General features: G+C 51.0%; 1 protein-coding gene and 1 non-coding gene across 3 annotated transcripts; both read right to left on the bottom strand.

The window, feature by feature from the left end:
- Nucleotides 1-1745: 1745 nt before the first annotated feature.
- Nucleotides 1746-23177, bottom strand: FBXO31 (F-box protein 31). Of its 2 annotated transcripts, XM_064722772.1 has the most exons (10): nucleotides 22768-23177; nucleotides 15255-15326; nucleotides 13483-13569; nucleotides 8655-8731; nucleotides 7148-7315; nucleotides 6437-6511; nucleotides 5036-5145; nucleotides 4225-4378; nucleotides 3319-3680; nucleotides 1746-2107 (listed from the first exon to the last, which is right to left on the bottom strand). In XM_064722772.1, the coding sequence occupies exons 1-10, from the start codon at nucleotides 23144-23146 to the stop codon at nucleotides 1885-1887; spliced, it is 1707 nt and encodes a 568-aa protein (XP_064578842.1). In that variant the 5' UTR covers nucleotides 23147-23177; the 3' UTR covers nucleotides 1746-1884. The 2 variants fall into 2 exon arrangements, with proteins under 2 accessions (XP_064578842.1, XP_064578843.1); XM_064722773.1 differs by lacking the exon at nucleotides 13483-13569.
- A 402-nt stretch (nucleotides 23178-23579) lies between these two features.
- On the bottom strand, nucleotides 23580-23652 carry TRNAM-CAU (transfer RNA methionine (anticodon CAU)). Its single transcript has one exon. It is a non-coding gene; the product is annotated as a tRNA-Met (tRNA).
- Between the last annotated feature and the right edge of the window lie 1508 nt (nucleotides 23653-25160).

The raw sequence follows: 25160 nt of genomic DNA, 5'->3' as shown, positions 1-25160 counted from the left end.
GGGACATCTCCCATCCCTTTGGGCTGTCAGACACAAGGCAGAACTGCAGCAGCCCAACAGCAAATTCCAAGCTAAACAGGCCACTGAGACACCAAATAAAGTCCTGATCACAGAATCATTTAGGTTGGGAAAGACCTCTGAGATTGAGTCCATTCATTAACCCAGCACAGAACATCTCCAGTGTCCCAGAAACTGCACCAGACTGGAAACCTCTGTGCAGGCCAGGCAGGAGCAGCACAAGGCTGGGGTGCCCAATTCCAGCTCCAGCCCCTCTCTGCCCACCCAAGGCACACAGAGCAGCCCCTTCCTCCCTCCCTCCCGGCCCTGTGAGATCCCAGCTGGTTCCTCTCTCTGCAGGAAACCCCTCACAACCACCCTGCCTTGCCCAGCTCATTCTCCAGCCTGAAACTGCTCCTCACCCCAACACTGAGGCACTCCTCACAAAGCTGCAGGAAACAAAGCAAAAAGTCACCTTGAAATGCCCAGAGGTTTGGAGAACTCTGTCCAGAGAGAGACAGGAATGAATCCTGTGAGTGACATGAGCTGCTGCTGGAGCCTGGCTTCTCACACAGCTGAGGGAACACATGAGAGCCAGAAAAAGCAAAAAGCCCTTGTGAGAGTGAGAACAAAAGCTGCTCACAGGCACTGGAACCAGGCAGGGACTGAAACTCCTGAAACCTCCCAGAGCAGGTCCAGACACATTCACAGACCTAAAACTGCAGAGCTGTAACAGCAGGGCTTTGTTAGACACTGATCTGGGGAGAAGAGAAGGGACCTGGAGTTTGTCATGACAGCCAGAGGGCAGCTGCAACAAAGGGCTCAGTTAGTGCTGATGGTTTCCAGCACCACTCACTGGCAGGATTTTCCTGCACAGCTAAAGGGAACCTGCTCCCCTGCCTGCAGCACACAACTCCCACCGGAGCTCAGATCTGCCACAAAACCATCTGGGATCAAACAAGTGCAAAAGAAAGGGAAAAATGCTCTGTGAGTGGGGCACAGCACCCACCACTCCCACAGCCACAAGCCACACAGAACAAGGACAACCCCTTGTCACTCTGCACTCTGAAGGGCAAACCTGAGCAGGAATGGCAGCCCTGGGGTCACACAGGACCAGTGGCACCTTCTGCTGCCCAGCTGGAGCCTACTGGGCTCAGCTCACAGCTGGGTCTCTTTTGGCTCCTTCCTGTGCCTTTTCAGACCCACTCTGCAAGAGAAAACCCTTCAGGTACAAGCCAGTCTAACACATCAGAGCTTCTGCAGTTTACACCCATCTCCAGTCCCACACCCCGCTCCTGCAAGGAGAAAAAATCATCTCTGGTCTCAGCCAGACCTGGAGCTCCAGGGACAGCACATCCATCAAGCTCCAGAAGCCAGGCCAATGCTGCACACACTCATCTGCAGTGGGGATCCTGCCCTGGCTGAGGGGATTCTCCAGAGGAAACCACACGCTGCAATTAGCAAGGATGAAGTTATCACACCAACCTCTCCTGGCAATGCTGCACCCACAGAAAGGCTCTGGAGAGGAGGATGTGCTTTGTCACTGCCTGTTCCTCTGTCCAGCTCTGACCAGAAGTTGGTTTTGTCCCGATCCATTCCTGTTTTGCACTAAGGAAGGTGTGTTCCCTCCTCTGCAGGATCCTTCAGCTCTCCAAAGCACAGCCTGGGAAACAAGGACTGCTGGGAAGCAGCGTGGAGTGGCACAGAGGAAAGGGCACTCAGGGAGGGCTGCAGTACAGGGATGTGTGTACATTTGGGGTACAAAGGCTTTATTCAAAGTGCATGCTTCTATCCAGAGGTACCGAGAGCGAGGATCCCCGGCCAGCCCGGCTGGGGAGCGCAGCAGCCTTGGCCACCCCGAGCCCTGTCCTGCACCACAAACACCCATCAAGTAGCCAGGAACTGAATGTTCTTGAGCATCTCATCAAAGGCCTCCTGGGAGGGAGCCTGGGCGTTCTGGAAGGAGACCTTGATGCGGCTGTAGAGGCTGAAGGATTTCAGCTCCAGCCAGATGAAGCCGAAGCGATCGTCGTCGAACAGGACGAACACGCCCGGCGTCCTCTCGGGGCTGGTGAAGCCGTGGCCAGCAATGAGGCCTGTGCCATAAAAACTGCCAGGGGATGAGGACAAAACAGGTGTGAGAACAGGCAGCACCACCCAGTGTTTAGTTACAAATCAGCACAAAACTCTGGTGAAGGCACTCTGACAGAACAGCGAGGTTTACACTCGGTTTTTCTATTAAGACAAGAAACTCCCTGTTGATATTTGCAGGTTCCTGATTTGGGTTATCCTAATTAGCACCTGCACACCAAAGCTGGGTTTTTCAGTAGTTCAGCCCCCAAACCCATCTGAGATTAACTTGAGCAACTCAAGGATCAGCACAGGTTCAATCCTCCCAGGCACGTTGAAAGCGCAAACAGAGAGGCAAAATTCAAGGGAGAGAAAAAATCTAAAAAGCAGAAAAATCTACCAGGACCTGAGGAGGAATAAAGGTCAGGCAAAGCTCTGAGCAAGCAGCAGGTGGAGCAGGGCTTTATCCAAACACAACTGAGCTGTGACAGCAGGAGCCTTCTGGGATTAACCAGCTCTGGGTAGGTTTTTCCACCAGCACAGATGTTTGGCTGAAGGTCACCTGTCTAAGCCTCAGCTTTTGGGCTCTTTTTCCACACTTCATTTAGTGTGCTGCTTCACCAACTCCAGCTCCCATTCAGCACAGCTCTCTGCATGCCTGCACCTCCTGCTTGGGGTGCTCAGCACCTGCCCCAAGGCACCAGAGGCCAGGGAAAGGTGGGAGAGAGCACTGTGTTCCCACAGCCAAGGAACATGAATGACACACATGGGAATGGGAAGCAGCTTCAACAGTTCTAAATATATGAGCTGAGCAGCTCTGGGACATAAAACACACAAAAAAAAAAAGGGGGTGTGTGGAATTCAGGAAAGGTGCCAGCTTCTGCAGTAAATCTAGCAAGGAAGTGGGATGGCAGATGACAGCATGGTGAGAGGGAACAAATCAAAGCCTGGGAAATTGGGCAGCAGAGGCAGGAACCAGAGATTGTGCATTCCACATCCCTGGGAATGTTCAAGGTCAGGTCAGACAGGGCTTGGAGCAACCTGGTCTACTGGAAGGTGTCTCTGCCCCTGGCAGGACTGGAAAAAAAATGGGATTTTAGGTCCCTTTCAACTCCATTCTGGGACTCTGTGAAATCTGAGCCCAAGGGGCTGGGAGATCCACAGGCAGGTAAAGGGCACACAAATACAGGACACACCTCAAAGACTTCCCCTCCCTTTCAAAAATGGATCAGCCACAAAAGCAGCAGTTACCAGACTCGGCAGGTGCGGGGATAATCCTCATTCCTCGATATCACTCCCGTGGGCAGCACGAAGGGCTGGGAAGCTGGGGCCTTGTCCTGGGTCGTCCCCTCTGCCCCAGCTGCAGTCTCTTCCCCCTCAGCTCCCTCTCCTCCCAGGGGGCTGGCAGGCTGGGAGGCAGCCTGCTGGGAATGCTCCTGCTCCTCCTGCCGCTGCTCCCGCTCCTGCTCCTCGCGCCGGACCTGCTCCTGCACCTCGAGCACCATGCGGGACAGCTCGCTGAAGTCACGCAGGGTCTCGATGTCAGGCAGCTGCAGAGGGTGTGCCAGGTCTATCTCCACAGTCTGCTGTCCAGCTGGGATGTTGGGATCTCCCTAGGGACAGGAAGGAACAGCACAGCTGCACACGCCAGTGTTACAGAGCCATCACCTGAGTTTGTTAATAGTTCACCCTGCTCTACAATCACCAAGTTGGCAATAAAAAAAAATCCTGCTTGGATCTTTTCTGCCATCTCTGCTTTCCCCTTCCCAGAAGCAGAATTTTAAATCAAAAGCTGTACTTGCAAAGGTGAAAGAAAGTCAGAGCTGCAGCTGCAGAATCCTCCCTGCAGGGAGGAAAGGAGCTCCCCTGCCTGACTTCAGCCAAGAGCTGCCAACATCTGGTACCTGCTCCTCACACACACACAGGGGATCTCCAGTGACCTGCTACCAGCTGCTCACAGAAAGCAGCTGGAAGGGAGAGGAAAGGAAGGGGGAGCCAGGAGACACTTTGCAGAGCAGGTCCTGGTCACTGTGTGTGTGCTGAGATTCACCCAGTGCCACCAATCCCCACGGGGAACAGCTCCCAGACAGAAACCTCTGCTGCACATTCACTGAGAACACTTCCACAAGCACCTGGGAGACAGGAAAATGCACTCACAGTGATCTTGGTGCCCTTGGCTTTCTTGCCATGGAAGCTGAGCATGACAATCTCCAGCCCGTGGCTCCCGTAGGTGCCTTTGAAGAGGCCTGGCTGGATCAGGTCCTGGGGGCTGCTGGGGGGGAGGTAGATGCGCCGGTACGTCAGGCAGTTGCTGTGCAAGAGAAAAACATCAAAAAATCAAGAAAAAACCCTTCCCAGCAGCACTGTGTTTGCATTCTGCTCCTCCAGCAGCTTGGGGATGTTGTCAAGACAGGCAGGATCTGTGTTTGCAGCAAGCTCAGGATTTGCTTTAGAGCTCCGCAAGCATTTCCTCCCTCCCTCCCTCCCTGCGCTGCTCTCCCCACCATCCTCGTGAGCACAGCAGGAGATTCCTGCAGCAAGGAAACTTCCCCAGCCCTTGAGATTCCCAGAGAACCTGAGAGTGAAGCATATTTAAACATCTGCTACAGTGAGGTGCCTGCTAATAGAAGCATGGAGAGCTGGTTAAAATCCCCAGTTTCTCAGGGACTCTAATTCCTGCACTACAGAGCACACTGACTAATATGGATAATAGCCAGACACTCCTTGGGATCACAGGCATTTGCTCTGTCTTCAAATTAAACAGAGTTAAATGACTCAAAAGCACCTTACTGTGCATAGTTATTGTGTAGAACTTGGAATCCTATTCCTACTGCTGTCATTCCACCTCATCTCCCTGCACAGCTGGGAAGCACTGCAGAGACACAACATTCCTCTGGCTGTGAAAGCCCATGGAAAACCTCATCTTGGGGAAAAATGCTCCAGAGTGTGAAGTTGCAGCAGCCCTTACTCATATTGGCTGGTGTAGATGAACTTCATCAGGATGAGCTCCTGCATGTGTTCGTGGAAAATGTCTTCCAGGGTCCGACCCCACTCCTCCCTCAGCCACGTCCGGAATTCCTGCAGCACCAGGAGAAAAGGGGGAGGATGAGGTCACGTCAGTGATGTGCCCCAGGGTGGCCTCACTGTGTGACAGCACATTTCACTGGCAGAGCCACAGACAGGGCACTTCCTCTGCCAAGGACAGGGAAACGTGGCTGGATTTGGGAACAAGTTTGGAAATAGGCTGAACAAATAGTGATTATGGTGATCACACAATAAACAGGCTCCCCTTCAAAGAAATCCCAGGTAGAAGCATAAACCTCCTCAGAATAGAGGCATGAGCATGGCCTGTCACTGCAAAGTGGCTCATCTACTCTTTCTCTCACAGTAACTCATTTGTGTGCCCACAAGCTGACTCCTGTGCCCTGTCCTGACATGCTCAACATAAAAGAAAAAAGCTTTTGAAAAGCACTGAGGGCTTAGGAGGTTAAATCCTGCTGATTTAATACTGATGCATCTAAATCCAAAGGGTGCTTTGAAAGCATCTCCTGAAGTACCCCAACTGCAGCTCTGACAAGTTAATACCCTGCCATGAGTTGGTGTGATAACAGCTTACACTGAGATAGCAGCCTGCCAAGTGATATTCCAAACCTGCCTCCTTTATCTTCCCAAGCCAGATCCTCCAATTTCCATAAAGCCACGCACACTTAACGTGGTGCTTTGAAAGTATTAAAGCATTTCTCATCTGCTCCAGCACCAGAAAACACTTAACTAAACCTTTCACCCAGCTGTTTCCCATTAGCAGACAGACATTTTCCAGCATTCCTCAGAAAGCAGCTGAAATATCAGATTTGTCACATGGAACCAGCTGGAAGCAAACAGCAGTACCTGGCACAGGTATTCATCCTGCCATTTCTACCTGGCATTTAAACACAGCTCTTTCAGTCAGGAATCTGCCTTGCTGGGCAGAGCTGACACACACAGGAGAAAAAACCAAATGAAGTTTTTAATCCCTCGAGCAAGGCAAGCAGTGGGAAGGTGCCTCACTGAGCAGCAGGTACCCAAGTGCAGCTGGTGCTCACTGTGTCTGAAAGATCTTAATTAAACAGACAGCAATGGCACTGAGATCAGAGCCTGGAGTGCTGCTGACCCTCCCTGGACAGCTCTGCCACCAAAACAGGAGGAAGGTGCTGGGGATCAAAGAGCACCTTGACACAGAACTGCCTGGAACAGGGAATGAGCCAGAAGCTCCCAGCCTGGGGGTTCATCCATGCCCAGTCCCACAGAAATCACAAGGGCAGCAGCTGAGGGCAGATCTCAGAAGGGGACACACAAAGGGGCTCTGGGAGAGCCCTGGCAGAGCACTCACCTCCTGCCTGCCCCCTGACATCCGGTGGTGATCTGTCTGGTTGCACTTGGTGGAGAACTCGTCCTTCTTTACAATCTGTAGTTACCAGGGAGGAGAATTGAACAGGTTACACACCTGTCTAGAGATGCTTGGGATGATGTAGCCAAGACTGCTCTCAGAAAGTGCTTTGCAAAACAAACATTACTGGATTTATTACAACAGAGAAATCATTCACTGCTACAGTGATACAGTGATTCACTGATACAGTGCAGCAGCTACAGAACAGAGAAATAAAAGCAATAAAACCTCAATGCACTCTAATGAAAATAACAGTTTTAAGCTGCTTCCTTATTTCAGCTTCCTCCTTTAAAGAAAACCTGTCAGGAAGCTTTTCAAAGCATCCAATGGATGCTGCATCCCCTTCTCAAGGTCTCACCGTGGAGAGAGCTGCAGAACAGGTCTGTGTCTGCCTGGGCACACTCAGCAGCTGCCCAAGGCCAGCTTACACATCCTGGTGCTCCCAGCCCAACAGAAATCAGCACAACAGCCAGGGAATGGATTCAGAGCAGGGAACAGCCCACACAACTTGTCAGACACATAATGAGAGTAAAGCTGCTGCCCACACACACAGCAGGGTGGTGAAAGCCATATCTCTGAAATAAAATTCTCCCAGCTTCCTGATGGATCCATTTCCAGAGCCAAAGTGCACACAGGGGAGGCAGAGCAGCTCACCTGGATGTGGCCATTATGAGGTCCCTTGTGGCCATACATGCACTCCACCGTGGCACATTTCCTCTCCATCAGGTGGATCCTGAAGAGGGGCTTGAATCTCATGGGATCATCCACGTGAGGGTCGTGAGGGGGCAGGTACATCCAGCCAATGATGAACAAACCATCCACCTGCACAGGGACAGCACACAGAGCCCACAGGATCAGCTTTGCAGGATTCCTCAGGAGTCTGTCTGAGGCCTCTCGTGGCCCAGGAGCTGCAGAACAGTTTGCTGCATTCCCAAACAGCTTTCCAACCATTAACCCAGACCATATGCACTCCCAGGGTGAGGAGGGTTTCTTTACAAGGCTTCCTGCACCACTGGAAAAAGCTCAGGCCTTTATTGCTGCAAATGACTTGCCTGGAGTGCAGCATCCAGAGGGAAAGACCACACAGCAAGTCAGGCTCTAATTGGTTTGAGAGCTCCTGCTGGCAGATATTCTGCTTCCCATGACTATCCCTGTTTTTTAGATGAGGAATTATTTGATTTTATTACTCAGAGAACACAGGAAGCAACTCTCCTCTACTGAGAGGCACAAGTGGCAGCCCCCTTCCTGCACACCTAACAATCCTTTCCCTCAGGATAGAGGAATTTCTCCTATATAGGCAGGATATTCTCCAAACAGAGAGATCTGAGACAAAGTTTTATAAGGTCACAGGGGAAGTATTGATGCAGTTGGATGCCCTCTTACACCAGTTCATGCACAGGAATCCTGCAAAACCCAAAGGCCTCGTGATTTGTTCACTTCAGGCTGGCAGCTGGTGAACCCTGGTGCAGAGAATGAGGGCTGCAGGCAAACTCCTGGCTCAGCCCTCACAGCTCAGAGTCAAATGTTGTTCATTAACTGCTCCCAGCAGCACCAGAGCTGCCAGGCTCCACACATCCTGCACCAGTGTCACACCTGATGCACAAGTCTTAGGGCTGGGGTAAAGGTTTGCCAACCACACAACTGCAAAGCCCTTTGCAAAAGGTTCAGCTGCAGGCAAAGAAAATGAAGTAAATGAACAGATTCCTGTGCCAGCCACTGGAATATCAGTGTCAAACTCTAAATCAAGCCTGATCATGTTTTCTACCTGCTCCTGGGGCTGTTTGGTGTGGAGCTGAAATATAAAAGAATAGTCTGGTGATGATGAGAATGCCAGAACCATTCAGGCTGGAAAACAGCCCCCAGGACCATCCAGTCCAGCCTGTGAGCAATCCCCACCCACAGCAATGAGTGCCACATCCACTCCAGGGATGGGGATTCCTCCCTGAGCAGCCCCCTCCTGTATTTAACAACCTTCCCTATGAAGCAATTCCTCCTGATGCCTAACCTAAGAGAAACCAGGAAAGAACCACGAGGCACCCAAATCACCCACTCAAGGCTGACTGTTCAGACTTCTCACTGCTCTGGGAATGGCTGGCAGGTGTGCAAAGTGTGAAAAAGCAGCTCCCAGCCCCAAGAGGCCCAGGATGAGGCCCTGACTCACCACCACGTTGAGCAGTCCCCCGTAGGGCCCGATGTCCGGCTGCCACAGGCCCAGGATGTGCCGGTAGCGGTGCAGCACTGGGGAAAGGGAGACACTCATCAGCACTTCCAGCCCAGAATTTGGGATTTGGGGAAGGAAATCCCTGCTGCCAGGCTGCATTCACCCAGGAAAAGTGATTGTGGGCAAGCTGAGCCCTCCCCCATGCTCACACACATTTGTGTTCTTTATTCCCGACCCTGTGGAATTCACCTACCTCAGGAATTCCCAACAAACTTTTGCAACACAGGCCCATTAATGCAAATCACACAATATAACCAGAGCTGAAAACAAATAAAAGCATCTGCCACCTCCAGTTACCAAAAATGCACTCAATGCTTCACACTGCAAAGCAACAGAAAACAGGGAAGGGCAGGAAGGCAGGAAGGAACAGGGAAATTGGAGGATTTTGAAAGCATTTCACTGCCTTGTGTAGACAAACTTGGCTCCAGAGTTAAGCATCCCCAGAAACAGGCACTGGCAGCACGGGCAAAGCACTTGGATCACTCCAGCTTGGGAATCTGGTGGTGTGGCCACATCAGTCACGGCCTTAAAAATTCTACAGAAGCAGCTACACCTCAGCAGTGCCCAAAAGCTGCTTCCAAAACCCACTCAAAATCTACTGTAGCAGTTGAGGCTTCCCTGTTTCTCATCTCTTGTCCTTTCAATCCCACCTAAACAGAGGAATATTTTCAGCAAGCAGGAAATAAGGGCTTTTGCAGAATGATCCTAAACCTCCTGTGGTGAGGAAAGCTTAGAGATGGGATCCACCTCCAGTCCTTACACAGCCATTCCTCTGTCCATCTAATTCCCTTCTGTCCTTCTGGTTTCCTCACACAACCAGCAATCCTCACAAGAAGGGATTACACACTCTGGCATTCTGGGCAGGCACAGCAGCATGCAAATTGCTTCCATGAAGAAATTCCTTCTTCCATGGCAGGAAGAAATTTCACTGATTTTTCAATGTCCATGGCCAACTCAGAGGGCCACAGTAACCCACTGTAACCTCCAGGACTGGCTTGAATAACAGGGTTGGGTTTGCATTAATTTAAAACAAGAATTGTGTTTCAGTGCAGCTGCTCCAGCAGCTCTGGTGCATTAATTACTTCAGACAGCAACAACTACAGGAGTGGTTTTATTCCACCAAAAGCAAGAACTTGCCCAGGAGTTCAGGATGGCAGGGAGGGATGTCCAGAGCTGCTGCCAGCTGGCCTGGAGGAGCCTTTTTCCTGGGCAGTAAACAATTTCAGACTGGCCTGGTTTCACCCAGGGAACCAAGGGCAGCACAAACAACTCTAAGGCAAGCAGACAAACCCCATTCCCAGCTCAGCAATTACAAGATAATTAATGGCATGAGCTGCTCCACCCACCACACTCTGCCTTCCACCCTGCCTGCCACAGAGCTGATAAAACCCAGCCTTTTTTAATGTATTATTATTTTTTAGGACAGAAACCTAAGCTGTCCCAGGGGGATGGGGATGTGTCTCCTAGCCCAGCTCCTGTTAGCAGCAATTTCAGGAAACAGAGCTGAGTTCTGAACACAGGAGGCCAAAATAAATGCCATTCACTTCCAGAACTTACTGGGGAAATGCTGGTGCTTGGCCAAAGGCCCAAACAAGTCTCAAAACACAGCTCAGTTTTCAAGCCTGGGCTGTCTCTGAGCTCCAGCAAAACAGCAGCTAATATTAATTGCAGGGAAAACCTGATGAATTCCAGCTCTGGCTGCTCCTGGTAGGACACAGGATGGATCTGGCATCTATTTCCCTTCCTGCTCCTCGAAAGAAAACAGCACTTGGGTTTTTCTCCAAGCTTTTCCACTGCCTGTGCTCAGTCCTGGAGAAGCCTCTTGCCTATCCAAATTTCTGAGTCCACATCCTGCCAAAAGGAGCAAAACCACATCCACTGGATGCTCCAGGACAGCCTAAACCCAGGCTGGATATTCCCCACGTTCCACAAGCAGCTCTGCACACCCTCCAGATGGGAAAGGGGCTTGAATCCAGCTGGGAATGGCCTTGGCAAAGCAGGAATGCCAAGCTCCCACGGACAAAAGGGTGCCTGGGGCATGTCCTGACCAGGAAAGATCCAATCCACTGCAATTCCTGGATGCAGGAAGGTCTCCAGAAGCAAAATGAGCTGGAGCAATGAAAGCAGTGCCCTGGTTGGTGACACCTGGCCTGCTTGTGGAAGAGCTCAGAGTAATCCAGGTGAGCTCAAACCCCTCGGGGTTTAATCCAGGGGAGCTCAGATCACTTTCCCCAGGGGTTTAAGCTCATGACCCTGCATGAACAGGAACTAGGGAAGAGTTGCATGGAAAATCCTGACAGCACAGGAGGGGAAAAAGGGGAAATGGGCCATTGCATCTTAAACCACATGGGCTCAGAACCACTGAATCATTCAGGCTGGAAAACACCTCGAAGATCACCAATTCCAACCATCCAAGCTTTTCCCCAAGACAAAAGGGGCACATCAGAAATTTGGGGCTGCAGCTAAAGAAATAACAGCTGAGGGAACAGCACTAAATGCCACTTAAGTTTGGAGCAAACATCCACTCTCCAAAGGAATCCATCCTGCAGCTTGGATTTGCTTCTCCATCCCACCCAGCTCCAGAAGAGGCATCCCAGGTTGCCAAACCCCAAACTTTGTCCCAGTTGCTGCTGTAGCCCTGCTGCTGGTCCATCCTGACTCACATTAAAGGCAGCACCTCCCCTGCACGGCCCCTCAGCACAGGGAATTCTGCAGCATCCACTGATTAATGTGGGTGAGAAACTCCATTCCCAAGCAGCAGTGGGTTAGGAACTGGAGTCTGCCAGACTCTGCAGACCCAAAGGAGCATCAGAGACAGCTCAACACCCCCTCTAAATAAACACCAAATAGTCCTGGCTTCCTTAATTGATGTAAACTAATCAGTCCTTCCCCCTCAATTCCTGCTGAACACTAACCTCCAAGGGTTTAACTATTCCTCCCTCAACACAACATGAGGAGGGGGAAAAAGGTTATCCAAAGTGAGGAAGGCAAATCACAATGTTTAAAACATTAGCAGAACGTTTCCTAGAGACAGAGATGGTGCTTGAAAGGATTGAGTGTGCAGGGGGGGAATTACTATGGGAACACTCAGCATTTTCCCTGGAAAGGGCTGTGGATTTCACTGGGAACTGTTGCTATAGGACATGAAAGAATATAAGCTCACTACCGTTCTCAAGGTGAAGGAAAAAAGGGAAGTTTATTTTCTGACTCCAATATTTATAGTTTTACAAAAGTGACAGCGGTTGGAGGGTGACAGTGACACCTCTCCAATGACACTGGTCAAACCAACAGTCCATCAACTCTCTCTTCCTCCATAAAGGAATGCAAAACAATGAGTTATTCACATAAAGTGTGTGAGAACGTTCACTACAAGAATGTCAACATCAGAAAGCTTAGAAAATGAGGGGTTTGGAGCACAAGCCATATGAGGAACGACTGAGGGAGCTGGGGTTGTTCAGCCTGGAGAAAAGCAGACTCAGAGGTGACCTTATCACTCTCTTCAACTTCCTGAAGGGTGGCTGTGGTGAGCTGGGGGTCGGTCTCTTTCTCTGGGCAACAACAGACAGAACAAGAGGACACAGCCTCAAGCTGTGCCAAGGGAGATACAGGCTAGAATTAAGGAGGAAGTATTTTACAGAAAGAGTGGTCAAATACTGGAATCATCTACCCAGGGAGGTGATGGAGTCACCATCCCTCGAAGAGTTTTAAAAAAGACTGGATGTGGCGCTTGGTGCCATGATCTAGTTGAGGTGTTAGAACATGGGTTGGACTCGATGATCTTAAAGGTCTCTTCCAACCTAGAATTTCTGTGATTCTGTGAAAATCTTAAAAAACCAGGGTGACAGTGAACCACCACCACAAAGCTCTTTGCCAGCCCAGAGGGAGGCCTCACCTGGCTATGTGAATGCTTTCCTCCAAGAAAGGAGCAATTCCTAATGAGCAGAGTTGTCCGGTTTTCAGCTGTTTGGAGGGCCAGGAAGGGCCCAGGGTGGCCTTGGGACAGCCCGCGTATCAAAGGATGAGAAGAGGCTTCAGTTCTTCTTTCGGTCTTTATGTTTATTAATTGTTTATCTAAAAGATTTTCTCTCGGCCCGACAGAGCTCTGCTCAGCAGCCAGCCATGAGCACACTCTCTGCCCTCCGGGCGTCACCTATCTTTATACCCAGTGTTACGTGTACAATATTTATCATTTTTCCCCAATACCATTTATCTTATTGTCCGGTGCTCTTTCAGTAATGACCAATCCCAAAGTGCCACCATCACCACAGAAGATGGAGGAGAAGAGAAGAAGAAGAAGGACAGGACACGCCCCAATTCCTCCATCTTACTTCTCTAAACCCCCCTGTACAGCAATCACCCTGTGTCTCACCCTCTAATTAACAATCCCTTCACCATTCACCCGGTGAAACCCTCCTGTCCTCATACAGGTGTCGTCTCCTGTGTAGGATCAAAGTCCAGCCACCAGACACTTCTGGAACATTCCAGGACTCCCGAGCCCCCCAAGGGTGCTCTCGGTGACACCTCAGTCCTGAGGTGCTGAGATCCCACACAGAGTGAGAGATGCTCCCCAGGATAGCCCAGCAGCCCCAGTGCCCGCCCTGCTGTCGCTGTCACCCCGCAGGGTCTCGGCGCTCCTGTGACACACTGCAGGCACCCCTGGTGGCAGTCCCTGCTGTGCCAGGGCCAGCCCAGTGCTTTGCCCCGGGGCAGGGCACAGTCCATGCAGCAGCCTGGCGTGCTGGGGGCAGCAGCAGCAGCGGGTACGTACGGCAGGTGTAAACATCTCTGTACTCCATGTGCTCGTAGTCGGGCAGGATTCGCATGAACCGCCCCGACTTCACCCGGGGGTTTATACCTGAACAGACAGAGCAGCGTGAGTGCCAGCAAACTCTGCTCCACTGGCACCAGCCAACACCTCCATGGGCCTGCACCAGCCTCACAGGGAAGCCCAGCTCTCTCCTGACTGTGCTTCCAGGTGTTTCTGTCACCCTCAGCCTCACTGAGCAGGGTTTCTCACACAGAGCTGTTCCCACAGACATTATTTACAAGTGCCATCCAGTGAACTCCAAGTGGGATCAAAGCCCTTCCTCAGACTCTGCACTCCCACCTCAAGAAGTCACTCCATGGGCCTTGCAGCAGTTCTGCTCTCAGGCACCTGAGCTCAGTTCCCATTCTCCCCCAGCATTTCTCACAGAAACACACTCAGGGAATGGAAAATGCAGTAATCCCAAATTAACTCCTCTGCAATTAAAGAGGTTTATGGGACAGTAGAGAAATGGGGTGACACCAGCAGCAAACTGCTCCTGGCACAGGGCAAAGTGCAGAATCTGAGCTGAGGAGCTGAGATGGGGCATCCTGAAAGGCAGGAAGAGCTGCCAGGCATTCCCACTTTGGGGTTACCATCCCTGCCTGGGATTGCTGGGTGGGCACAAACACAGATCCTACACAGAAGGGCAGGAAAGGCCATCTCAGGGCTGCTCTCACACATAAGTGTCACCCTTTCCTAATGGATGCCATGGATTTGAAAACTACTCATGGAAACTTATGTGTGAGACAGATTTATTGCAGGTTGTTGAATAAATAACCTGATTACACTCTGCAAAGCTGGAAACAGTGGGAATGTTTAGGAAAACATCCCACAGGCTCATCCTTTCCTCAGCCATGGCTGGGAGACACTGTCCTGAGCCAGTGAGGCCACTTTTACCCACAACTTGTGCATAAAAAGCACTAAAAATCACTTTAGGATCTCTGAACCATGGAAGATATGTAGTAAAAAGGACTGCAGGTCATGAAGAGCTGAGATCTGGCCTGGTGTGTGCTGTGTGGCTGTCACCACACAAAGATATGGGATTAAATGGGAATTAAGGGAGGCCTCAAGGGTTAGTGGGATTCCTTTGGGGACATTTGTGTGCTGGCTCAGCATCACTCAGCCCTCCCAGCCAGGACAATGAGGCAGTTCCATCCCTAGTGAGGTGTAATAGGGAAAGAGAGATATCAGGTGATGAAATCATTTTCCTGTGGATGCTCAGCAGAGTCTATTAAAGATGGGATTAAAGCCCTTCTACCTGTTCTTCTTCCCACCTTTAAGATCAATGGGTTATTGCTATTTCGGGGTTCTAAAGGGTCCCACACCCACAGACATTCCCAAACACACAGACAGCTCCTGCCAGGCTCTCTTCCTTCAGGGAATGCTCATCCCTTTCCCACTCTCCTACAGCCATTTCCTTTCACTGAGCCCAAAGCTTAGAAAAAATACCTGTTAATTCCTTAGCAAGATCTGAAAACAGCAAACCAGGATGAAAAATCCTCAATAAATTTCATTTAAAAATGAAATTCCATCCTCTTTTCCCACCAAAGGACTGGGAAGCACAGAAATCCCAACTCCTGGTATTAAATAAAACTCCAAACATGTCAACTTCCCAATGAAACCCCTGCAAGTCAGTCTGAGCAACTTCTGCCACCAAAGTTTAATAAATACTCGTCATTTCTGTGCTCTCAGAATTGGCATTAAGCAAGGTTTGGATTGGATTTCTCACTTACGTTTGGCGTAAACGTCTCGGCAGGACACTCCTGTGATCTCCAGCTTCCTCAGGTTCTCACACACCCCATATTCTGCAACAACACAGCAAAAAAGGGTCAACTCTGGCACAGAAAGGTTTGGAGCCTTCACATCAACTACTGAGATCTGATTTGTGCTTTCTTGAAGCTGCCAAAGCACACCAAGAATCTGATTTCTGCTTTAAAAACCGGATGAGATTCTGTTGCAGATTCAAAGCCATTTCAGAAGCAATGGCTGCCACAAACACAGGCAGCAAAGTGCCAGCTGCTCCCATCTCAGCCAGGAGGAGTGTGAGATGTGGGAGACATCCCCATTGCAGCTGGGATTGTGTGCCTGCTCCCAAATCACCGCTGTGTGCAGCAATTATCCTCCCTCACCGAGGGACCCGACAGGGAAAACTGCTTATTAGGATCCTGAAGGAAAGGTCACAGGCTCAAAAAAGAATGAAACACAGACATAAAACAGGCCCCAGCATGTACAAATATGGTTACACTGAAAGCAGATCAGATTGAGACAGGGCTGCTGTGCAGTCAGATGCCTTTGATTGCTTCCAGAACCCCCTGAAAACAAAGGGAGCTGGAGATCTGGGAGCAGCTTTGAAGCAGAAAATGAGATTCTCTTCTTTCATTTTCAGGAAGTCAACGTCAAACTTCTAAGAAACTTCAAAAAAATAAAATAAAAGCAAGTACTAATGTCTTTATGCCAGGAATTCTCAGAAGAGCAGCGGGAGGAATTGAGAGGAGGGAGATCCCAAAAAATCAGCAGTGACAATGCCACCCTGCTGCAGTGACCCTGACAGATCTGAGCACAGAGACATCAAAGACATCAACAGCACAGATCAAACAGCAGCTTCCCTCAGCAGCACAAACACCTGCCAGGTATTTGACACCAAACTGTATCTCTGCAGACCCTCATCAAGCCATGAAACACAAAATTTATCCACAGCTGAGCATCCTTGAATCAACAACTGTGGCTGTGAAGCACCACCTAATGCTGGAAACCTCGGCTTCCAAACATGAGAAAAGCAGGAGTTTCCCTGAATTAATTCAGCCTCCTCCTGTCTGTAAATGCAAGCAAAGGATGAGAGAGGTTTAGTGAGAGCCTGTCTCCAGGGAATACCCATCCTGCACACCCTGGCTAAGCAGCAAGGGTGAGGGAGGCACAACAAACACAGTGCCCTTCACCAAAAAATGCCAAGGGCAGTGGCAGAGTCCCTGCTGGAGGAGGGAGCTCTGAGGGCTCTCAGCCCCAAGGTGGGCTGGGGAAGCAGAGCTGAGCTGGCAGGGAGGAGAGCCCAGCACAAACAAAGCATTCAGGGCTGGGGCTGTGCCAGCTGAGCGCTGCAGAGCCATGGAGAGAGAGGCTGGCAATGCAGAGCCACCCTGGCACAGCCCTGCTGGCTCCAGCTCCCCCCTGCACGTGAGGGGTGAACACATCCAGGGTGTAAACACATCCAGGGGGTGCAGGAACAGTGTGCAATGTCCCCAGCTGACTGGAAAGTCCTTGGAAAAGCGCAGGAACGGCAGGGCTTGGGAACAGGGAACTCTTGTGCACCTGAACAAAACTCACCAGGGATGCCTCAGGTTTTGGCTTTTCTATTTTTCCCATTCTGTGCTGCTTTAGTGTGTGGGTCTGGGTTCACATCAGGGATGCTGAGCTCTGTGCACAGAGCAGGGACACAAAACAATTCCTGCTCCAGCTGGGCACCAAGGACAAATGATCCCAATCTCAGCCCAGGAGCACAAACCCCGTGGGCTGGAGAGAGAAAAACAAGCAGGGTGGGACTGCCTGGGCTAAAGCTGGAATGGGACAATGAACTGCAAGGTGCAAATGGAGCAGAACTGATCCCAGGGAGAGACCCCGGGAGCGCTCGTGCATTTTGGGGCCATTTTGGTTCATCCTGGGTTCATTTTGGGCCATTTGGTTCATCCTGGGTCATTTTGGGACCATTTTGGTTCATCTTGGGTTCATTTTGGGAACCATTTTGGTCATCTGGATTCATTTGAGGCATTTTGCATTTGGTCCATCTTGGGACCATTTGGCATTTTGGTTCACCCTTTGGGTTCATTTTGGGACCATTTGGTTCACCTTGGGTTCATTTAGGGACCATTTTGGTTCCTCTTGGGTGTCATTTGGTGGCCTTGTGCAGCCCAAGTGGGTCATTGGGAAACCTTTCAATAATCCTCGTTTTTCTGTAGTGTACAAACTTGTTGTTCAGCCTGGCATCGAGGACAGTTGAGGACCATCACTGGGCATAGTGGGAACCATTCTGAGTCCTCCCAAATGGATTCCAACAGAAGAGTGACATTCCCTTTCCGCTCCAAATCCTCTAACCCATTTAGGTGATGCCATGGGGACCATCGCCATTCTGGAACCATTTTGGTTCATCTTGGGTTCATTTTGGGACCATTTTGGTTCACCTTGGGTGCAGCCCTGGCTGGGCTCGTGTGCAGCCCAAGGTGGGTCCATTGAGGAGATCCTTTCAATAAATCCCTGCTTTATTCTGTAGCTCTGTACAAACTCTGTTCCAGCTCAGCCCTCCCAAGGCATCAGCAGGACAGGTGAGAGGAGCCCTGGGCACTGCAGGCAAAGGGAGGAGACCCCTGGAGGATCCTCCCCAAATGGAATCTCCAACAGCACCAAGAGTGACATTCCCTCTCCCCACAGCTCCCCAAAACCTCCTCCCTAATCCATAAATCCCTCAAGTGAGTGCCATGGGAGAGCCACCAGCAGCAGTTTCCTCCAAATAACAGCCTGGGAAGGGATTTGATGTCACAGCTCCATGCAAGGGCCCCTGACAACCTGCAGTGAAATTTTATGAGAGCCAAACTGTTACTGAAGTGCTTGTAATTCTAATTTCACCTGGAAAGATTCAAATAAACTCCTTTAAATAATACAAAAATTGAGGATTTCTATATTGCTGCACATTATTTGTCACTAGATATCCAAAAGAGTATTATATTAAAAAAATGCCATCCTAATGTGCTTTAAGACTCATTTTATAACTAATTCTTATCCTGTTTTGGTCAGCAAACAGCTACAGAGAGTGAAAATGCCACAGAGATGGCTGAGCTCCATAAGTGCATTACTGCAGCTCTTCTGACCCAGCTGCTCACACCAGCATGGCCATTTTATGGGAAAAAAAATCAATCTTTTGGCTCACAGTGGCTAAAAAAAACCCTCCAAATATCATAAGCAAGAAAGGCCATCTCCTCTTAACCCAGAAGGCAAGAGGGACATAAATAAACAGCAAGTAGAGCTCCAAGATAATGTGAGAAAAATAAATCTGGTAAGGTTTTCTTTACAGAGAACAGAAATCCCTTTCCAAGAAAGCTCTGAAGGGCTCGAGCTTCCTGGAAAATTCCACTTCAGTGCAATTAAATCTATTTTAAGGAAACGTATCTCAGTGCAAGAGCTCACTGAGTAAAGTATTTTTATTTTAAGGAGTTAATAGACACCAAATTCACACCCTTGGAAAATGGCTGTTTAATCCTGCTGGCAAAGCAAGGATGGAAATTGGTTTTCAGGTTCCCAGTGACCTGGCTGGTTTAAGGAGTGTCATTCCCCAAACACAGGGACATGCTGCTGTTTCCATGGTCACATGCACAGGATTTTAAGGACTTGGAAAAGCAATCTCCATTTGCTGTGAGCTGCACCAACACTTCTGCAAGTGGCATTTGTCATTTGTCATTTATCATTTATCCCCTGCCCTGCTCCAGCACTCCCAGGCCTCACATTCCCTGCTCCTGCCCAACAGAAGCTGTGTCCCCTTCACCCTGCAAGGACCAGTCTGGGGTTTAAAAGGTTGGGAATAACTCTGTGCTCACATCAAAGCCCAAATTCCTGCTTTTCTGCTGCCTTTCCCAGCATGGCAGCCCCAGGGAGCTGCTGGGAGCTGTGTGTGCACATCCACAATTCACAGGAAATGAGGATGTCTGGCAGAGCTTGATTCCCTTCACCATTACTGAACTTCCACTGTGTCCTGGCTAATCAAATCTTCCAATTATCCCTGGATAAATGCATGCTCACAAGGCTGGACATAGAACAGAGAGGATAAAAACTCACTGGATTATTCCAGATAGCACAAAAATGGGAGATTCTCAGGTCAGCAGCTCTGAAGTACCAGCTGGACAAATTTGGAATTGGCTTTTTGTTTCCAAAGGTTGAGCAATCACTTTAAAACACATCCACTCCTCTCCCAAACATTTCTTCAGGGGAAGGCCTGGGGGTAGCATCAAGGAACAGGAGATTTCAATACAGCATTTCTGCAATAAATGCACCCATTTGTGGAAACCCTGAGGCAGAGGAGGGGCAGCTTCAGCTGCAGACAGGTCTGAGACTCTCTGAGGGTGGCTGAGAGTGTAGTGAGGAACTGCCAAGCACTGCCAAGCTGGGGTTTAAAAGCCAGGAAAATCATCAGAGATGAAGAAAAGCCAGACTAACACAGCACACAATGTCTGCACCTCACACCAAAGGAGGTTGGAGCCTTGTGGCCTATGAAAGCCACCTTCACTATGGCACAGCTCTGAAGAAATGGTTCCTGTTGTGGCAGAATTGTGCATCAAACTCCTGCATGGATGCCCTGGAGTCTTTAAGAGCTGAACCTCACCCAAAATTCTCCTCACTGAGTGTACAAACCACAATTCCCACCCTTCTTTCCACACAGCCTGAAGGTCACAAACTTCAGCACCTTGGCTGACATTTTCCAGCAGGCCCAAAAGCTGCTGGAGGTTGTTTTCACAAACAAAAGCTTTTTCTTCCAAGCTCTAGAACTGGTTATTCTGCATTGCTGCTCTGTTCCCAGGTGCTCTGCTGCACTTGCCCTGTTCTGGTCAAAGATGAAAGAAATGAAAGATTAAAAATGGACTATGAGGTGTTAATCAAGGTAGGCCAGGCCACCAGCCAGGGTGACATGACTTTAATTCTGCTCCTGCTGCAGGGATCAGCAATCTCCTATTTATAGAAAACATGGAAGTGACTGCAACCCTCCCCTTGCCAAGGAAGCAATCCAGAGACATTGTTTACCCCAAACAGTTGCAATGCTAAAAGGACACCAGCTCTGCCAGTGTCACACAATTAATTCCCCCTGCTGCATCCCAGGGCTCCAGCAGCAGCAAAAAAACCACTCCACCTTCAGGCAGGCAATGCTCTGGACACTTGGAATAATCACAGCATGTTTTCAGACTGATCTACAGCTGGGCAGAGCAAGACATCAACACTGCAAGGACTGAGGGCTCCATCCAGCTTGGGGCACAGCCAGGCTGCTCCTGTCCAAGAGGGAGGGAAAAAACAGCCAAAACAAAGCACTGCAACAACAGCTTCTCCCAGAGCAGCTCCTCTCTGTTCTCATTATCTCAGGGTTCCTCCCTGCCCCTGCACTGCTGTGCACTCCTAAGAACAGCAGTGCTTTGGCACATGCAGCTGACAGCAAGATGAAGTTTCCCAGTCGCTCCTGGAAGATGGTGCTGGGCTCAAATGATCCTCGTGGATCCCTTCCAGCTCAGGATATTCTGTGATTCCATGATCACCAGGAGTGAACAAACCAGCAGGGCACACGTGCTCTGGTGCTGTTTTTAGGACATGCAGCCTCACAACAAGGCTCAGGCAGACACAAACACACACACCTAAACACTGAGCTCAGATGGAAATTAAAATTGGTTTTGGAAAATATTACAAAAAAATCACATTTTATGTTTGACTATCACACAGTGTATGGCTGTGCAGAAGCACAGCACAGGATATTTTAAGCTTTAAATGTGTATTTATGTACCAACACCTGATGTTTACCTATAAAATAATGCCCAATTTTATCCTTGTGTGTACAACCACTCAAAGTTACAGTCCTACCTCAGCAGAGAATGCAAAGCACCACAAACAGCCTGAGAAGCCCAGCTGAGGAACTGCCTGGAAAACCAGAGCTGGTTAAAAGGTTCAGAATCAGCTTCACCATGGCCAGGAACTGCCCCTTATCTGCTCAGCACAGCCTGGGCACAGGATCCTCCTCAGCCACCAAAGCTCTCTCTGACACTGCTTGGAATGGGTATGTTGGGAAATTGGAGAAATTACATGCAAACAGAATCAAAATTTGGTTTATGCACCTCTCACCTGGCAGTTAGCTAAGGGCCATAGACAAAAGTGTTGTCTTGGTACCTTCCCTTCCTGTCCAGGTTAGTTTTAGCCATACAAATTCCACTGTTTCCTTCATTTCCTTAAATTTCAGCTGAGCTTTATCCATTGGAAAGAAAATCCCCAGAGCAGACATGAATTTGATAAATACATGTAAATCCCCATCAGACCTAATTCAGTAAGTCTTTTTACAAGCCAACCTAGCCTAGAGTTAGAAGCGACATAAATTTCTATATACACATTTTGCCAGGATCATAACCTATTAAAATAATGAATCAGTGAAGTTTTGCAAACCATTCATCAAACACACAAATCTCCACATCACTAGAGAAGTATAAGCAAAGAATTAACACCATTTCATTAGCCTGTCTCCTAAAACCAGTGTTAAATTATTGGGACAATGCTGAACTATGGAATAATGCTTTGGTTTACATTTTCTAGGTGCAGCCTTTGTGCTGTCCAAAGGTTCTTGGATAGTGCTGATAAGGCACAAATTCATTCCTGCAAGGTTTCAGGCATTCCAGCAGATCCCACTGCAGGCAGCCACTGACATTCCCAAATCTCTCATCCCCGTGCCCTCTCTGCTATTAAAAACAGAAAGCGGACAGGAAAATACACATGACTTCATGTGCTGGCAGCAGGAGCCCCTGGCAGGATGGCAGCGCTTGGAGAGAGGATGAGCACAGCAAGGCAGACCTCGGGAGGTGGGACACGGCTGAAATAACAAACAGAGGACACAGAGCACAGCGGTGGGAGGAAGAGGATGAGGAGTAAGGAGGGAGAACCGCAGCATCACAGAGGAAAAAACACCTCCCAGGCCTTCACATTACTGCAGAACAGCATCCTGGCACCGGAGCATTCCTGGAAAACGCACACCTGGACCTGGGACCTCTCCATACTGTGTACTCCCCCAGAGGATGCCCCTACTCAGCCCCGGCCTCTCCGGACCCAGCTCCCGGTGTTTCCCCTGTGGCTCCAGGATCCCCAAGGTCCCCCCTTTCCTCCCCGGTGCAGGTGCTGAGCATTCCCAGTCCTCGGGATTCCCCAAGGACATTCTACATGGAGCCATCACCTCCCAGTGCCTCTGCCCTTCCATTCCTACGGGGGACACGCTCAGCTCGATGCCCTTTGCCTCAAGTCAAGTGCCACCACCAAGGGCCGGTGTCCCAGGGGACCCGATCTCGTCCCCGCACGCGTGGAGCCCTGCGAGCCTCGGCCCCACAGCCCGCACCCCAAATCTGATTTCTGCCCTGCACCTCCAGGCCGCAGCCCCTCAGGGTCCCCAGCCCATCCCCTCCCGCACCCTCACGGCCGCTGCGGCGCTCCCCGCTCAGCCGCGGCCCGGGCGGCCCCTCGGGCGGGCGGTACCTTCGCGGCAGCGCCGCCGCCAGATCGTGTCGGTGCGGAGGATGCGGCGGAAGGTGGTGCAGACCCGGGCCAGGCTGGGCAGGTCGGTACCGGGCAGGGAGCCGAAGATCTGCACCAGGAGCTCCGGGGGCAGCTCCAACAAGGACAGCGGGGCCCGCCCGGCCGGGCCGGCCTCGACAGAAGGCGGCAGCGGCCGCCCGCCCTCAATGCGTTCTGCGGCTTCATCGTCCTCCGTGACGGCCCCACCTCCCGCTTCCTCGGGGTCCGTATCGGTGTCGGGCTCGCTGTCCGCGTTGCCGCGGCGTTGTTCCCTGGCGGCGCCGCGCCGGCGGCAGCCGCGGGCGGGCCCCACGCCGCACAGCCGGGCACACACAGCCATGGCCGCTGCCGCTCTGACGCGGCTCCGGGGCGCGCCACCGTGCCGGCCGCTGCCCGTGCCCGCCGCTGGCCCCGCCCACCGGGGCGCTCCGCCAATCAGCACTGCCCATCCCGCGCTAGGCCGCGCCTACCGCGCGGCTCCTCCAATCAGAGCCTCCGCATCTAGCCGCGCCACGCCCCACGCAGGTAGCGAACTCCTGGCGCACAACCGACACAACCAGCGTGCGCGCCGCCTAGCGGGCGGAGGGACCGTGCGCATGGCGGGGCCGGTGCCCGGTAACCGGCGCGCTGCGGGCCGGTGCGGGGCTGGGGCCGCCTTCGCCGCGTTCCGTCACGCTTCCTGCTCCAGTCCCGTGAAAAAAAGACACTCTCTTCGCTTGGGAATGTCTGGCTCCGGGAGGGGGAGGAAAAAAAAAAAAGGAGGAAACCATCTTTGCCCCGTGTGAGGATCGAACTCACGACCTTCAGATTATGAGACTGACGCGCTACCTACTGCGCTAACGAGGCTCCTCGAGAACCAACCGCGCGCGCACGGCTCTTGTTCTCGGCCTCCGCCTTCCCGGGCCATTCTCCGTCTTCATGTCTTCACCGCCATTCCCGGCGCGCTGCCTGAGAAACCTCTTTCCTTACAAAAATCTCATTTTCTGCACCTCTTTTGATCGTTTCGTTGTTCTTTCCCTCATTCCTTCTTTCCCCTGTTTCTCTGCCAGCCAGACCTCATGTCTTTTTGAAAATGGCTCCTCTTTCCCACAGTGTTCTGCAAGAAATACCTTGGGTTTTGTCTTTTTTTTGTGTTTTTTTATTTCTTTTGGAAATGGCTCCTTTTTATTCCATGTTGTTCCGCAAAACAGCTGCAGAGTCCTTTGGGGTTCTTAAGCATCCTCATCCTGCTGGCCAGGAATAGACTGTGAGGGCTGCGCTGACAACAGGCTCACGAGGAAATCAAATTGCTTCCACATAATTAACACAAATTAGAGGCAGCCTCGTTTGCTGTGAAGAGACGCTGTTCAGTTGGGATTTCTGCAGTGGAATGAGCTCCCTGCTCTCAGAGAGTGCTGAGCACAAGAGGGTCCCCAGTGATGCTGGCTGAAGTGCTGCCCTGAATCCTAATACAGGGCCTCACCCTCAGCGAGGGTCCCACGGATGCAGTCGCCATGACAATCGAGCAACAAATCCCCAAACTGGCAGAAGAAGGGAAAACAGAGATTTAATTGATGCAGAAAGTCTGAGAGCATCGCCCACGAGAATCGCTGCAGGGAGGCTGCTCTGCAGAGCAAGGAGATGGCAGAGGATGAAGGCAGAACACACCTTTGGACACTGTAGAATCCCACAATGGTTTGGGTTGGAAAGGACCTTAAAATCATCCCATTCTAACCCTGCCATGGCAGGGACACCTTCCACTGTCCCAGGGTGCTCCAAGTCCTGTCCTTGGGCACTGGCCGGGATCCAGGGGCAGCCACAGCTGCTCTGGGCACCTCCCCAGGGAACAATTCCTATTCCCAATCTCCCATCCATGGCTGCCCTCTGGCACTGGGAGCCATTCCCTGTGTCCTGTCCCCCCATCCCTTGTCCCCAGTCCCTCTCCAGCTCTCCTGGAGTCCCTTTAGGGGCTCTGAGCTCTCCCTGGAGCTTCTCCTCTCCAGGTGAGCACCCCCAGCTCTGCCAGCCTGGCTCCACAGCAGAGTTTTCCCAGATTTTGGAGCATTTCCCTGGCTCCTCTGGGCTCTCTCCAGCAGCTCCACATCCTCCTGATGCTGAAGGCTCCAGAGCTGGACACAGAGCTCCAGTGGGATTTCATGAGAGCAGAGAAGAGGGGAGCATCACCCTCCTTGTCCTACTGCTCACAGTCCTTCATGGTCTCACCAGAGCAGATGAGATGCTTGAGCTGCCCACAGATTTTGCCAAGGGTCTGATGGGCAGGTGTTATCAGGGCCAGGACACCCTGATTGCCAAGGATCTGGATATGGGATGATGACATGATGAGTTCAGGCTGGCTCATGGTACAAACAACATTG

Source organism: Zonotrichia leucophrys, chromosome 11, assembly GCF_028769735.1.
Source record: "Zonotrichia leucophrys gambelii isolate GWCS_2022_RI chromosome 11, RI_Zleu_2.0, whole genome shotgun sequence".
Taxonomy (NCBI): Eukaryota; Metazoa; Chordata; class Aves; order Passeriformes; family Passerellidae; genus Zonotrichia; species Zonotrichia leucophrys.
The sequence above is the reverse complement of the archived record's forward strand: the minus strand, read 5'-3'. Positions and strand labels throughout refer to the sequence as shown.

Bases quoted from the DNA above. Each gene is read 5' to 3' on its own strand.
- FBXO31 (XM_064722772.1), bottom strand. From the start codon at position 23,146: ATGGCTGTGTGTGCCCGGCTGTGCGGCGTGGGGCCCGCCCGCGGCTGC. The intron at 4,379-5,035 runs GTAAGGGCTGCT...TCTCTTGCACAG, and splicing joins ATCTACACCAGCCAATATGA to CAACTGCCTGACGTACCGGC. The intron at 3,681-4,224 runs GTGAGTGCATTT...TCCTGTCCCTAG, and splicing joins CCAAGGGCACCAAGATCACT to GGAGATCCCAACATCCCAGC.